Here is a 14,442-nt window from a genome sequence, read left to right as displayed (position 1 = left end):
AATGGCCGTTTATGGGGTTGGCAAGGGCACATTATTGATGGTATCCTCCTAAAATTCAACCAACCACCATTAATAAGGTCTGAGGTCAATGTGGAGGGTCAGCAAAGTCAGCAAATAAGATATTGTGTGTAAGCACCATATTCAAGGCAGAGGGATGAGGAGGAAACATGATTTGACCCCATTTCTGGGTCAATCTTTCAGGAGCTTTTCTTACATTACATGCACCGCATCTGCCAGTGCGACAACTGAGGAATGAGAGAGGAAGACAAGTCAGCATTTTGGATTTAGGGGGCAAAACCTTCCACTTATCCAGGGAGAGGCAAACGAATAAACAACACATTGTGTATGTGGCAGTGCTTCTTCCCCCGATGGGCTAGAACACCACAAGCGAAAGCATTACTGAAGGAACCCGGCAGACATGACCAGGTTTAAAACACGTAAAGGGCATGGGGCCAACGGCTTTGTGCAGGCTTTGCTGGTTTTATCATTCCTTTGTGTGTCATGTGAAAAAGAAGGAGGAAAGCATCTGCTGCACTACAGTAATGACTCTACAGATGTAATCCTCATCTCATGCTGCTGGTACACAGTTACTTCAGTCTCTCTGGGCCAAATACAGCCTGATTATAGTGCAGTTATAGCTCTGTCTATTTTAAGTGTTTAGCTGGGATATAAAGAGGGTTTGAGAACATCCAGTGCAGATCATGATAACAACAACAACATACATGTGTAATGCATATAGTGTCATATCTAATGGTTCAAACCAAGGCTTGGAACTGGTTTAGGAAACAGAACCGCAAACCTGAAAATATATTTTTTTTTGGGGGGGGCAGAACAGAAACAGAACCAGGAACGAAAGTGATCTATGCTGTTCCTGAACAGAAACATTCTTTTAAAATCACGAGAGCTGATAAATAATGTTATTTTACGTTCCATGCATTTTTTTCCAGTCCCACAAAAACGCAACAAAGTGCCTATGCACTCTGTTACTCAGAAGAATGAGTTAACTTTTTCAATGTTAGATTTTCACCTGGTCAGCTCGGGGATTCGATCTTGCAACCTTTCGGTTACTAGTCCAACGCTTTCAGTTACTAGTCCAACGGCAGGTAGCCTAGTCTAACCACTAGGCTACCTGCCGCCCCAACGCTAAGCCAACTCTCTGAAGTTCAAATACATTCAAAGTTATTTCATAGAAGCCGCTCCTTAGGTATTATTCTGTGAGCCTAATACAGATAATTCATGTCATAACAGCAATATGCCCAGCACTTCAATCCAATCCTCCTCTTCCACCCTCTCTCGCTCTGTCCCCACCCGCAAACTTTTGCATCTCGCGCCCTACACTTGTCTGTCCAATGCATGTAAATAGCCTGCCCGCTCCATAGCAAGCTGCTCTATCCGCAATGATTGGTGAAGTAATGAAATGTCGAGCTAGCTAAATGTTAAAAAAATTATAATAATGATGATTTCAGAGGTTAAGAAAGGAGCAGAAAGGAACTATATAAACTGTAACTTTTTTGGGGTTCGAACCGGTTCAGAACTTTATTTTGCTGGTCGGAACAGAGGAACGTAATGAAAAAAAAAAATGTTTCTGTTCAGAACGAAAAAATATAAAAATTATTTTGGTTCCAACCCCTGATACAAACACCATGACCTGAGCCGACCCACCACCAATGTGTAGCACCCACAATTTGTGCTAAATCATAAAAGTATTGAATAGATGTAAAAGACTATAGATCATCTCCAAAACACATGCCTTTCCATTACTTGTTCATGTCTTTTCCAGAGGAGTATATTATATTTCCATATGTATTGTGTCTACTTATACTATCATTCTCTCATGGAACAAATCTGTGACCCCATTAAACCTTGAGCTCCATCTCAACTCCCCCAACCCCCTGGTGCCTATCCTAATGTTCCTCTCCTAGCTTCATGCAGGACAGCTAAATACTACATTATTAATGAGTGTTGCCTTTTGAAACCAGGTGCATCGTCCTGTCTAAATACCATATATGAATTATTTAGCGTTTGAGAAACGAGGGGACCCTCATTACCAGCCAAATGACTTCCCAGCACACCTGAGCCCACTAAAGAGATGCTGGTAATAGGGGCTCATGTTCAGGTATGGTGTATCGGTGTATCATGTGTGTCCATTTACCGAATTCCTGCACTGTCACTGTCTTTATCAATGTGGTGAAGGAACTGTCCAAGTGGCACTGAAAGTTACATTGACCCAAAAGGGTGGAGCTTGACTGACTTCTCAGAACTGACTCAGTGTGGACACACTTTACTAAAATATTCATCATAAATGAAAGTATTTTAGTGCTTGTGTCCATGGCTCTTGGCCTCAAGTGCGGATGGATAGAGAGAGTGAGAGGGAAAGAGAGAGAAAGAAAGAGAGATCGTCACCCCCATATGACTCAACCTCTGTAGCAGAGAGTCGACTCCCCATGGGTTACCAGGAAGTTGACAGGACAAACCCATCTGATTGGCTAGTGCTATGCTACAAGTGTACAATCACAACAAATACAAAAACCTACAGAATACCCCACCAAAACGACAATTAACCACTCAAACCTTTCACTTGGAGCCAAAAAAAAAGGAAAAAGAAGACTTGTACTCACCAAAAGTTTTCAGCGTGAACTCAGGTGAGTTGTCAGGTAGGTTGCCCGGGGTGACGATGTGTACACTGGGAGCTTCCATCCCAGACTGAGGCTACAGCGGGAGAGGAGAGGAGGTCAGAGGAGCTGAGGAAAGAACCAGAAACCAGATGCTATCTGCAGCTAGTAGAGAGAGATAGAGAGAGAAAGAGAGAGAGAGAGAGAGAGAGAGAGCGAGAGAGCGAGAGAGAGAGAGAAAGAAAGAAAAGATAAAGAGAGAGAGAGAGCGAGAGAGTAAAATGGCAGACTGAGAAAGAGGAAAGCAAGGAGAGACAGAGTGGGAGGGGAGAGAGGAGCAGACTGAGCGCAGGGGAAAGAGAGAGAAAGGCAAAAACACAGCTATCCCTGTCAAGTCCACATGAATCCTTTCTTCTTGAGAGAGTGGGGGAAATCCAACTGTAAAAGAGAGAGAGAATGCATGTGCAGGAGGAAGGAGGGGGGACAAGAGCATGCCCAGGCAATGCCCTTTTAACCTCCTAACATCCAACCGCCTGTCACTTTGATAGAATGACAATCATGGACACTTGTGATTGGTCAGGGCAGGGGGAAGCATTTGATTGAAGGAACCAGAGGGTGGGGTTAAAGGAAAGGATGCTGGGTGACAATGGACCAAATGCCTCCACCACATAAACTCCACACACGCACACGCATGCACACACACACACACACACACGCACGCACGCACGCACGCACGCACGCACACACACACACACACACACACACACACACACACACACACACACACACACACACACACACACACACACACACACACACACACACACACACACACACACACACACACACACACACACACACACACACAGTTATCCTGACACTATGATGTAGTATATCTCTCTGTAGTCACTCACACCAGCCTCTATGAATTAGTGATGGCTGGATTTAGCTTCAGTTTTTCCAAGGAACATTATACTTGTCAATACTGCAGAATGTATCTTTGTGTAAAACTCAACAAAAATAGGCTTCCATGACAATAATGATGACGATTGCAAAGTGTACACTGAGTGTACAAACAGTAAAAACCTCTCCTAATATTGAGTTGCCCCCCTTCAATTCGTTGGGCCATGGACTCTACAATGATTCGGAAGCGTTCCACAGGGATGCTGGCCCATGTTGACCCCATTGCTTCCCACAGTTGTGTCAAGTTGGCTGGATGTCCTTTGGGTGGTGGACCATTCTTGATACACAAAGGAAACTGTTGAATGTGAAAAAACAGCAGCATCGCAGTTCTTCTCACAAACCGCTACGCCTGGCCCCTACCACCTTACCCCGTTTAAAAGGCACTTAAATATTTTGTCTTGCCCATTCACCCTCTCTGAACGGCACACACACACAATCCATGTCTCAATTGTCTCAAGGCTTAAACATCCTTCTTTAACTTGTCTCCTCCCCTTCATCTACACTGATTGAAGTGGATTTAACAAGTGACATCAATAAGGGATCATAGATTCACATGGATTCACCAGGTCAGTTTATGGCATGAAAAGCACAGGTATTTATAAATGTTTTGTACACTCACTGTACATGTACACTCATATATTATACAAACACATGCTTGGTCTCTATCAACAAGAAAACAAGCTTATTCAACAGAGTTAAATGACAAAATGTGTTTTGTTTGTTATCCATCACAAAATCTCTCTCAAAAATAACATTTTTAAAATAAATTACCTTGGAAGAGGAATTAATGCCAAGCTACACCATTGAAGCGAATGTGTTCATCTACACAATTGAACTGCATTACACTAAACAGGAAAGAGATGACACTGTCTGCTCAAATTACATGATAAAACCAACTGTACAAACAAATCTGGGGTGAACCTCACATATTTTGGGGATAGAGGCTACTCCCACCATCTCACCCAAAGCACATGAATTCATCACCAATACAGTGCCTTGGAAAAGTATTCATCCCCCTTGGCGTTTTTACTATTTTGTTGCATTACAACCTGTAATTTAAATAGATTTTTATTTGGATTGCATGTAGTCCACAACATAGTCCAAATTGGTGAAGTGAAAAAAAATTACTTGTTTCAAAAAATTAAAAGGGAAAAGTGCTGCATACACATGTATTCAGCCCCTTTGCTATGAAGCCCCTAAATAAGATCTGGTGCAACCAATTACCTTCAGAAGTCACATAATTAGTTAAATAATGTCCACCTGTGTGCAATCTAAGTGTCACATGATCTTAGAATATATAAACCTCTTATGAAAGGCCCCAGAGTCTGCAACGCCACTAAGCAAGGAGCACCACCAAGCAAGCGGCACAACAAACCTGCCAAGAGAGGGCCGCCCACCAAAACTCACGGACCAGGCAAGGAGGGCATTAATCAGAGAGGCAACAAAGAGACCAAAGATAATCCTGAAGGAGCTGCAAAGCATCACCACGAAAACACCATCCCCACAGTGAAGCATGGTGGTGGCAGTTTTTCATTGGCAGGGACTGGGAAACTGGTCAGAATTGAAGGAATGATGGATGGCACTAAATACAGGGAAATTCTTGAGGAAAACCTGTTTCAGTTTTGCAGAGATTTGAGATGGGGACGCAGGTTCATCTTCCAGCAGGACAATTACCCTAAGCATACTGATAAACAACACTTAAGTGGTTTAAGGGGAAACATTTAAATGTCTTGGAATGGCCTAGTTAAAGCCCAGACCTCAATCCAATTGAGAATCTGTGGTATGACTTAAAGATTGCTGTCCACCAGCGGAACCCATCCAACTTGAAGGAGCTGAGCAGTTTTGCCTTGAGAATGGGCAAAAGTCCCAGTGGCTAGATGTGCCAAGCTTATAGAAACATACCCCAAGAGACTTGAAGCTGTATTTGCTGCAAAAGGTGGCTCTACAAAGTATTGACTTTGGGGGGGGTGAATAGTTATGCACGCTCAAGTTCTGTTTTTTGTCGAATTTGTTTGTTTCACAAAAACATATATTTTACATCTTCAAAGTGGTAGGCATGTTGGGTAAATCAAATGATACAAACACCCCAAAAATATATTTTAATTTCAGGTTGTAAAGTAACAAAATAGGAAAAATGCCAAGGGGGGTGAATAGTTTCGTAAGCTACTGTATCTCTGTTTGAAATGTAATACCCCTTGGACAATAAACCGTATTCTGCCCTTCAGCAGAGTTAAACACCTCATAGGTGAAAGGACAATAGCAGATGGATAGTGACTTGTCTTTCTATTGGTTTTGTCTGGATGTTAGCTCCAGTGGTCTAGTAACCTGGTGATGACCTGCCCTTTCCTGGCCAAGCTGGACTAGCAGGGTCCCTACTAATCCTGATTAACGGGCTGTTTTTCGCAGAAGGGGTCCAAATAAAACCAGCACTCAATTGGTGGAGAGATGAGGAGTGGCTTAAAAAGACGACTCACTCTGCATGTAGCTTTATATGTAACTGTATATAGCCCCACCCCAAAACTGCCACAGTAACCCTAATATGTTATTTCATTCGGGCTCCAGAGAGCCTGGTTCGTTAGGTGCGCACACACACACACACACGAACACAGGACACACTTTTCCGTAGCCTTGTCACTCTCTCTTCCCCTCACTCCCTTTCTCTAATTTATGTTCTACTTATCATTGCTTCTTAAGAAAAGACAAAGCAACGTTTTGAAACTCTTGACATTCCCACTCTGCTGGAGGGGGGGAAGCCCAGATAAGCACAGCCCAGGACAGAGTCTACCTCTGGGAATAGACTAAGACAACCACTGAGTCAGGCTGGGTAGACAAAGGATATCCGCAGCAGCTATTTCATGTCATCTCATGTCGAGAATCAGACAAGGAAGGATAGGACTGGACAATTGGTGTCAAAATGTCAAGATTCTCCAGAACTATAATGAATTGAACTTGAGATGGACTTTCTGGCTGCCATGTGTAGTTAATGTCATTTTCCTCTATTTATCTCATGCTAAATCACCAAACATTCCTGGAAATTGTGACACTTTGTTTCTGAGGGTGGAAAGGAAGATCTCAGGCCTGGTTCAAAACTATCTCCCACTCTCTACTCTGTCAGTCTGGTTCCCAGAAGGGTTTGTCATGTCCGGACCTTAGTTCCTTTTGTACGTTTCTATTTTAGGTTGGTCAGGGCGTGAGTTGGGGTGGGCAATCTATGTTTTGTTCTTGTGTTTATATTTCTATGTGTTTGGCCTGGTATGGTTCCCAATCAGAGGCAGCTGTCAATCGTTGTCTCTGATTGAGAACCATACTTAGGTAGCCTGTTTCCCACCCAGTGTTTTTCACCATTCGGGACTGGTTTCAGTTTTTCTTTATTCGCTTGTTCATTTGTTTCCTGTGTTCAGTGTAATAAATATGACGAACACTTACCACGCTGCATATTGGTCCGATATTTCCTACTCCTCCCCAGAAGAGGAAGACGACAACCGTTACAGGGTTTTTCTTTATTTGTACTATTTTCTACATTGTAGAATAATAGTGAAGACATCAAAACTATGAAATAACACATATGGAATCATGTAGTAACCTAAAAAGTGTTAAACAAATCAAAATATATTTTATATTTATGGAGACAGGCGCAGTAATATGAAATAGTGTTTTTTATTTACTCAACACAACCAAAAGAGTGAGGTGTAAACCTCTAAATAATACACAGGAAGAGACCCGTAAAACAAGCGCACAATAACATGTAGCATGGACACTGATACAACAGCACAGGTACTCACAGGACCAACGGGGGTCCGTGAAAACATTTGAGATTCTTCAAAGTAGCCACCCTTTGCCTTGATGACAGCTTTGCACACTCTTGGCATTCTCTCAACCAGCTTCACCTGAAATGCTTTTCCAAAAGTCTTGAAGGAGTTCCCACATATGCTCAGCACTTGTTGGCTGCTTTTCCTTCACTCTGCGGTCCAACTAATCCCAAACCATCTCAATTGGGTTGGGGTCGGGTGATTGTGGAGGCCAGGTCATCTGATGCAGCCCTCCATCACTCTCCTTCTTGGTCAAACAGCCCTTACACAGCCTGGAGGTGTGTTGGGTCATTATCCTGTTGAAAACAAATTACAGTCCCACTAAGTGCAAACCAGATGGGATGTCGTATCGCTGCAGAATGTTGTGGTAGCCATGCTGGTTAAGTGTGCCTTGAATTCCTACTAAAGCTGCATGCTTTAACACTCGGCGGTCCCGTTCTGTGAGTTTGTGTGGCCTACTACTTTGCGGCTGAGCCGTTGTTGCTCCTAGACATTTCCACTTCACAGCACTTACAGTTGTCCGGGGCAGCTCTAGCAGGGCAGAAATTTTGACTTAGGGCATCCTATGACGGTGCCACATTGAAAGTCACTGAGCTCTTCAGTAAGGCCATTCTACTGCCCATGGCAGTGTGCTCAATTGTATAAACCTGTCAGCAACGGGTGTGGCTAAAATAGTCAAATCCACTCATTTTAAGGGGTGTCCACATACAGTGGAATTGCCTGTATGTATGTCTGTCAAATCAAATCCAATCAAATCAAATGTATTTATAAAGCCCTTCTTAAATCAGCTGATATCTCAAAGTTCTGTACAGAAACCCAACCTAAAACCTCAAACAGCAAGCAATGCAGGTGTAGAAGCACGGTGGCTAGGAAAAACTCCCTAGAAAGGCCAGAACCTAGGAAGAAACCTAGAGAGAAACCAGGCTATGAGGCGTGGCCAGTCCTCTTCTGGCTATGGCGGGTGGAGATTATAACAGAACATGGCCAAGATGTTCAAATATTCATAGAGAGCGTACTTATATTCACACAGGACACCGGATAAGACAGGAGAAGTACTCCAGATATAACTGACCCTAGCCCCCCGACACATAAACTACTGCAGCATAAATACTGGAGGCTGAGACAGTAGGGGTCGGGAGACACTGTGGCCCCATCCGATGATACCCCCCGGCCAGGGCCAAACAGGCAGGATATAACCCCACCCACTTTGCCAAAGCACAGCCCCCACACCACTAGAGGGATACCTTCCACCACCAACTTACCACCCTGAGACAAGGCCGAGTATAGCCCACAAAGATCTCTGCCAAGGGGGGGCGCCAACCCAGACAGGAGCTATATATATCAAAGCTATACACTGTGTATACAAACCACAGACTACCTCTAGTTTTAAAAAAATAGGGCCAAGTTCTCTTTTATTCCGAATGCAATTCTTCAACTAATTGCACTTTGCATTTGCACTCTGAAACTGCACTTACCCTGCCTATTTGTTTGTAAATATCCTTTGCTATTTATTTTACATTTTTAGATGTTATATGTTTTATGACTGCTGCAAGATTAATTGCCTCTTTGAGGACATTAACGTTTTCTGAAAATGAATCAATATTAGGAAGGTGTCCTTAATGTGTTATACACTCAGTGTATGTAAGTTGATTATACAGACAATTTGGGACTTTCAACACAATAATATTTCTACCTTGAGCCAAAAGAGAATCTCATTCATGCTGTTGACAATAGCCCTCTATGTACATTGAAAGGCTAAATGTGCTGCTCTGTTCTGGGCCAGCTGCAGCTTTTCCATGTCCTTCTTTGCAACACTTGGCCACATCACTAGGAAATAGACAAGATCAGATAAAACTAGAGCCTGCAGGACTTGTTTGGTCAGCTGTAGTGTTAAAAACTCTGAGCATCTCTTTATCACAGACCTCCCCCCATATTTACAACAATTCAATCAATATGCCTTGACCATGAGAGTTTACAGTCTAAGGTGACACCAAAAAGTTCAGTGTCCTCAACTTGCTCGACAGCCACATCATTCATTACCAGACTCAGCTGATGTCTAGAACTTAGGGAATGATTTGTTAGAACCAGTAAAGAGCGCTTTACCATTCTTGGGTAGAGGAATGACTTTAGCGTCCCTCCGGGTCTGAGGACAAACACTTTTCTCCAGACTCAGATTAAAGATTTGACAAACAGGAGTGGCAATACAGTCCGCTACCATCCTGAGTAGCTTTCCATCTAGGTTGTACGAAAAAAGTATGAAAACGTATGCAGTCAGTACTGTAAGTGGCTCTGGATAAGAGCGTCTGCTGAATGACTAAAATGTAATGGAAATTTAAATGTCAATAACAGTTGGTTTCCCACACCAACTTTACAGAATTCAAAACTGCAATGCCTTTCTATCATCATTAGGTCTGTTATGCATGAATATGATGGCTCACAGTTGTTGTTGGCATTTCATTCCTGAGTTTGCCCACTTTGCCAATGAAATAGTCATTAAAATAATTGGCAACATCAAAAGGTTTTGTGATGAATGAGCCTTCTGATTCAATGAAAGATGGAGTTCAATTAGTCTTTCTGCCCATCATTTCATTTTGGATTGATTTTATTTTTTAAGATCCCCATTAGCCGATGCCAACAGTCTAACTGGGGTTCGACACATAATGAAAAAGACATTACAGACTAAATGCTTTGCAATTTACATACATTTAAAACATGAACATGTAGTGTGTATGTATCTATCAGTTACACATACATGACAGTACATACAACAAGTAGGTCCCATGGGGGAGAGGTGTTGTGCCATGGGGTATTGCTTTATTTGTTTTTTGAAACCAGGTTTGCTGTTCACTTGCGCTATGTAAGATGGAAGGATGCACCCATGGCTCTGTATAATACTGAACATTTCCTTTTAAAGTACTATAAAGCATTTCTCCATCATACTTTATCATATTTATCTTAATTTCATAATAGAGTTTCTTCTTTTTGTTCAGTTTGGTCACATCATTTCTCAATTTACAATACGTTTGCCAATCAGATGTGAGCCAGACTTATTAGCCACTCCTTTAGCTTCATCTCTCTCAACCAGACAGTTTTTCCGTTCCTCATCATTCCACGGAGCCTTAAAAGTTCTAACAGTCAGTTTCTTAATAGGTGATGTGTGAAACTTACTCCTTAGCCTAAAGTGTCCCCACTTGCACCAGCGTATAGCTAGCCTTTTGCATGGCGCGACTGGTAAGGCGGCTTCAGGAAGGCGGTCACGGGCTAGCAAAGCAGCAGTCCTGAGTAGAGCCTCGGTGTGAGCCAAATCAGGAGGGAGTGGTACTCGCTAAGCAAGCAGCGTGACGTCCTTTACAGTGGTGCCATGACCCCTATCTATAGCTAAGTAAGTTTGAGGGGGGAATGTATCATATGGGAATGTGTGAAACTTACTCCCCAGCCTGAAGTGTCGCCACTTGCACCTGCGAATAGCTAGCTTTTCGAGTGACGCGACTGGAAAGACGACTTCAGGAGGGAAGTCACATGTGATAGCAAAGCAGAGGTCCTGAGTAGAGCCTCGGTGTGAGCCAAATCAGGAGGAAGTGGTACTCGCCAAACAAGCAGCGTGACATCCTTCACACATGCTAACTGGAAGAAACAATGTCATAAGTGCAGTTGTCTGGATGCTCCTCATTACACACATAACTCCCCCCAAAAATGTACATCTACAAAACATTGTGTATGATCTCTTACACACTATTTTAGGCCTAGTCTTTGGAATATAGGCTTTTCTGGACATAATTGCTATATGATGGTCACTGTATACAATGGGTGTGGATACAGCTTCATAAAACAGTTCTGCAGCATTAGTCAATACACATGGATGATGTAGTTCCTGTAGTGCCTGTAAACACCCTGGTAGGTTGATTAATAACCTGAACCAGATGACAGGCACTGGTTACAGTGATAAGCTTTCCCTTGAGCGGACAGTAGGATGAATACGAGTCTATATTCAGGTCACCCAAAAAAATAGACCTCTGTTAACATCACACACATTATAAAGCATTTCACACATATTATCCAGATACTGACTGTTAGCACTGCTATAGGCACTTGGTGGCCTATAGCAGTACCCCAAAAGAACAGGCTTGTACCCCAAAAGAACAGTCTGTTAGGACATCTACTGTGTGCATGACACAAGTCATTTTTCCAAGAATTGTTTACAAACAGATTATTTCACTTATAACTCACTGTATCACAATTCCAGTGGATCAAAAGTTTACATACACTAAGTTCACTGTGCCTTTAAACATCTTGGAAAATTTCAGAAAGTGATGTCATGGTTTAGAAGCTTCTGATAGGCTAATTGACATCATGTGAGTCAATTGGAAGTGTACCTGTGGATGTATTTCAAGGCCTACCTTCAAACTCAGTGCATCTTTGCTTGACATCATGGGAAAATCAAAAGAAATCATCCAAGACCTCAGAAGAAAATTGTAGACCTTCACAAGTCTTGTTCATCCTTGGGAGCAATTTCCAAACACCTGAAGGTACCCCGTTCATCTGTACAAACAATAGTACGCAAGTAGAAACACCATGGGACCACGCAGCCGTAATACCGCTCAGGAAGGAGACGCGTTCTGTCTCCTAGAGATGAGCGTACTTTGGTGCGAAAAGTGCAAATCAATCCCAGAACAACAGCAAAGGACCTTGTAAAGATGCTGGAGAAAACAGGTACAAAAGTATCTATATCCACAGTAAAACAAGTCTTATATTGACATAACCTGAAAGGCCGCTCAGCAAGGAAGAAGCCACTGCTCCAAAACCGGCATAAAAAAGGCAGACTACGGTTTGCAACTGCACATGGGGACAAAGATCATACTTTTTGGAGAAATGTCCTCTGGTCTGATGAAACTGTTTTGCGATAATGACCATTGTTACATTTGGAGGAAAAAGGGGGATCCTTGCAAGCCGAAGAATACCATCCCAACCGTGAAGCACGGGGGTGGCAGCATCATGTTGTGAGGGTGCTTTGCTGCAGGAAGGACTGGTGCACTTCACAAAATAGATAGCATCATGAGGAAGGACACTTATGTGGATATATTGAAGGAACATCCCAAGACATCAGTCAGGAAGTTAAAGCTTGGTCGCAAATAGTCCTCCAAATGGACAATGACCGCAAGCATACTTCCAAAGTTGTGGCAAAATGGCTTAAGGACAACAAAGTCAAGGTGTGGCCATCCCAAAGCCTTGACCTCAATCCCATAGAAAATGTGTGGGCAAAACTGAAAAAGGATGTGCGAGCAAGGAGGCTACAACCCTGACTCAGTTACACTAGCTCTGTCAGGGGGAATTGGTCAAAATTCCCCCAACTTATTGTGGGAAGCTTGTGGAAGGCTACCCAAAATGTTTGACCCAAGTTAAACAATTTAAAGGCAATGTTACCAAATACTAATTGAGTGTATGTAAACTTCTGACCCACTGGGAATGTGATGAAAGAACTAAAAGCTGAAGTAAATCATTCTCTCTACTAATATTCTGACATTTCACATTCTTAAAATAAAGTGGTGATCCTAACTGACCTAAGACAGGGAACTTTTGCTAGGATGAAATGTCAGGAATTGTGAAAAACTGAGTTTAAATGTATTTGGCTAAAGTGTATGGAAACTTCAGACTTCAACTGTATACATACCTACTCAATCAAGGGTTTTTCTTTATTTTTACTATTTTCTACACTGGAGAATAGTGACGACATCAAACTATGAAATAGCACATATGGAATCATGTAGCAACGAAAAAAGTGTTCATCAAATCAAATAAGCAAAGAGAAACGACAGTCGATCATTACTTTAAGACATGAAGGTAAGTCTATCTGGGAACATTTCAAGAACTTTGAATGTTTCTTCAAATACAGTCACAAAAATCATCAAGCACTATGATGAAACTGGCTCTCATGAAGACCGCCACAGGAATGGAAGACACTGAGTTACTTCTGCTGCAGAGGATAAGGTCATTAGAGTTACCAGCCCCAATAAATGCTTCTAGCATGACACAAGGCGAGACCCAGATGCAGACACATGAGGCAGATGGTTTTAAGATGTTTAATCATCCAAAAAAGGAGTAGGCAAGAGAATGGTCGTAGACAGTCAAAAGGTCAAAGCCAGTTCAGAGTCCAGGAGGTACAGAGTGGCAGACAGGCTCGGTCGGGGTCAAGGCAGGCAGAAAGGTCAGGCAGGCGGGTACAAAGATCAAAAGCAGGCAAGGGTCAAAACCGGGAGGAATAGAAAAAGGAGAATAGTAGGAGTACGGGAAACCCGCTGGTTGACTTGGAACATACAAGACGAATTGGCACAGAGAGACAGGAAACACGGGGTTAAATACAGGGTTAAATACACTGGGAAAACAAGCGACACCTGGAGGGGGTGGAGACAATAACAAGGACAGGTGAAACAGATCAGGGTGTGGCAGCTTCACAAAGTTCAAGTAACAGACACATCTAAACATCAACTGTTTAGAGGAGACTGCGTGAATCAGGCCTTCGTGGTCGAATTGCTGCAAAGAAACCACTACTAAAGGACACCAGTAAGAAGAAGAGACTTGCTTGGGCCAAGAAACATGAGCAACAGACATTAGACTGGTGGAAATCTGTCCTTTGGTCTGATGAGTCCAAATTTGAGATTTTTGGTTCTAACTGCAGAGTAGGTGAACGGATGATCTCTGTGTGTGTGGTTCCCACCATGAACCATGGAGGTGCTTTGCTGGTGACACTGTCTGTAATGTATTTAGAATTCAAGGCACACTTAACGAGCATGGCACCACAGCATTCTGCAGCGACACGCCTTCCCACCTGGTTTGTGCTTAGTGGGACAATAATTTGATTTTCAGCAGGACAATGACCCAACACACCTCCAGGCTGCGTAAGGGCTATTTGACCAAGAAGGAGAGTGATGGAGTTCCGCATCAGATGACTTAGCCTCCACAGTCGCCTGATCTCAACCCAAATGAGATGGTTTGGGATGAGTTTGACTGCAGAGTGAAGGAAAAGCAGCCAACAAGTGCTCAGCATATGTGGATTCCATATG

At 42.8% G+C, this 14,442-nt stretch overlaps 1 protein-coding gene across 1 annotated transcript in view; it reads right to left on the bottom strand.

The window, feature by feature from the left end:
* Positions 1-2,828, bottom strand: part of LOC139387870 (regulator of G-protein signaling 3-like) — a 239,518-nt gene extending 236,690 nt beyond the window's left edge. The window contains exon 1 of the mRNA XM_071134175.1: positions 2,619-2,828. Coding sequence (XP_070990276.1) covers positions 2,619-2,697 — 79 coding nt within the window. The 5' untranslated portion in view covers positions 2,698-2,828. The remainder of the gene's footprint in view (positions 1-2,618) is intronic.
* Between the last annotated feature and the right edge of the window lie 11,614 nt (positions 2,829-14,442).

The sequence above is a fragment of the Oncorhynchus clarkii genome, chromosome 29 (genome assembly GCF_045791955.1).
Source record: "Oncorhynchus clarkii lewisi isolate Uvic-CL-2024 chromosome 29, UVic_Ocla_1.0, whole genome shotgun sequence".
NCBI lineage: Eukaryota > Metazoa > Chordata > Actinopteri > Salmoniformes > Salmonidae > Oncorhynchus > Oncorhynchus clarkii.
Note: the sequence above shows the minus strand (reverse complement) of the source record. Positions and strands in the feature narration are given on the sequence as shown.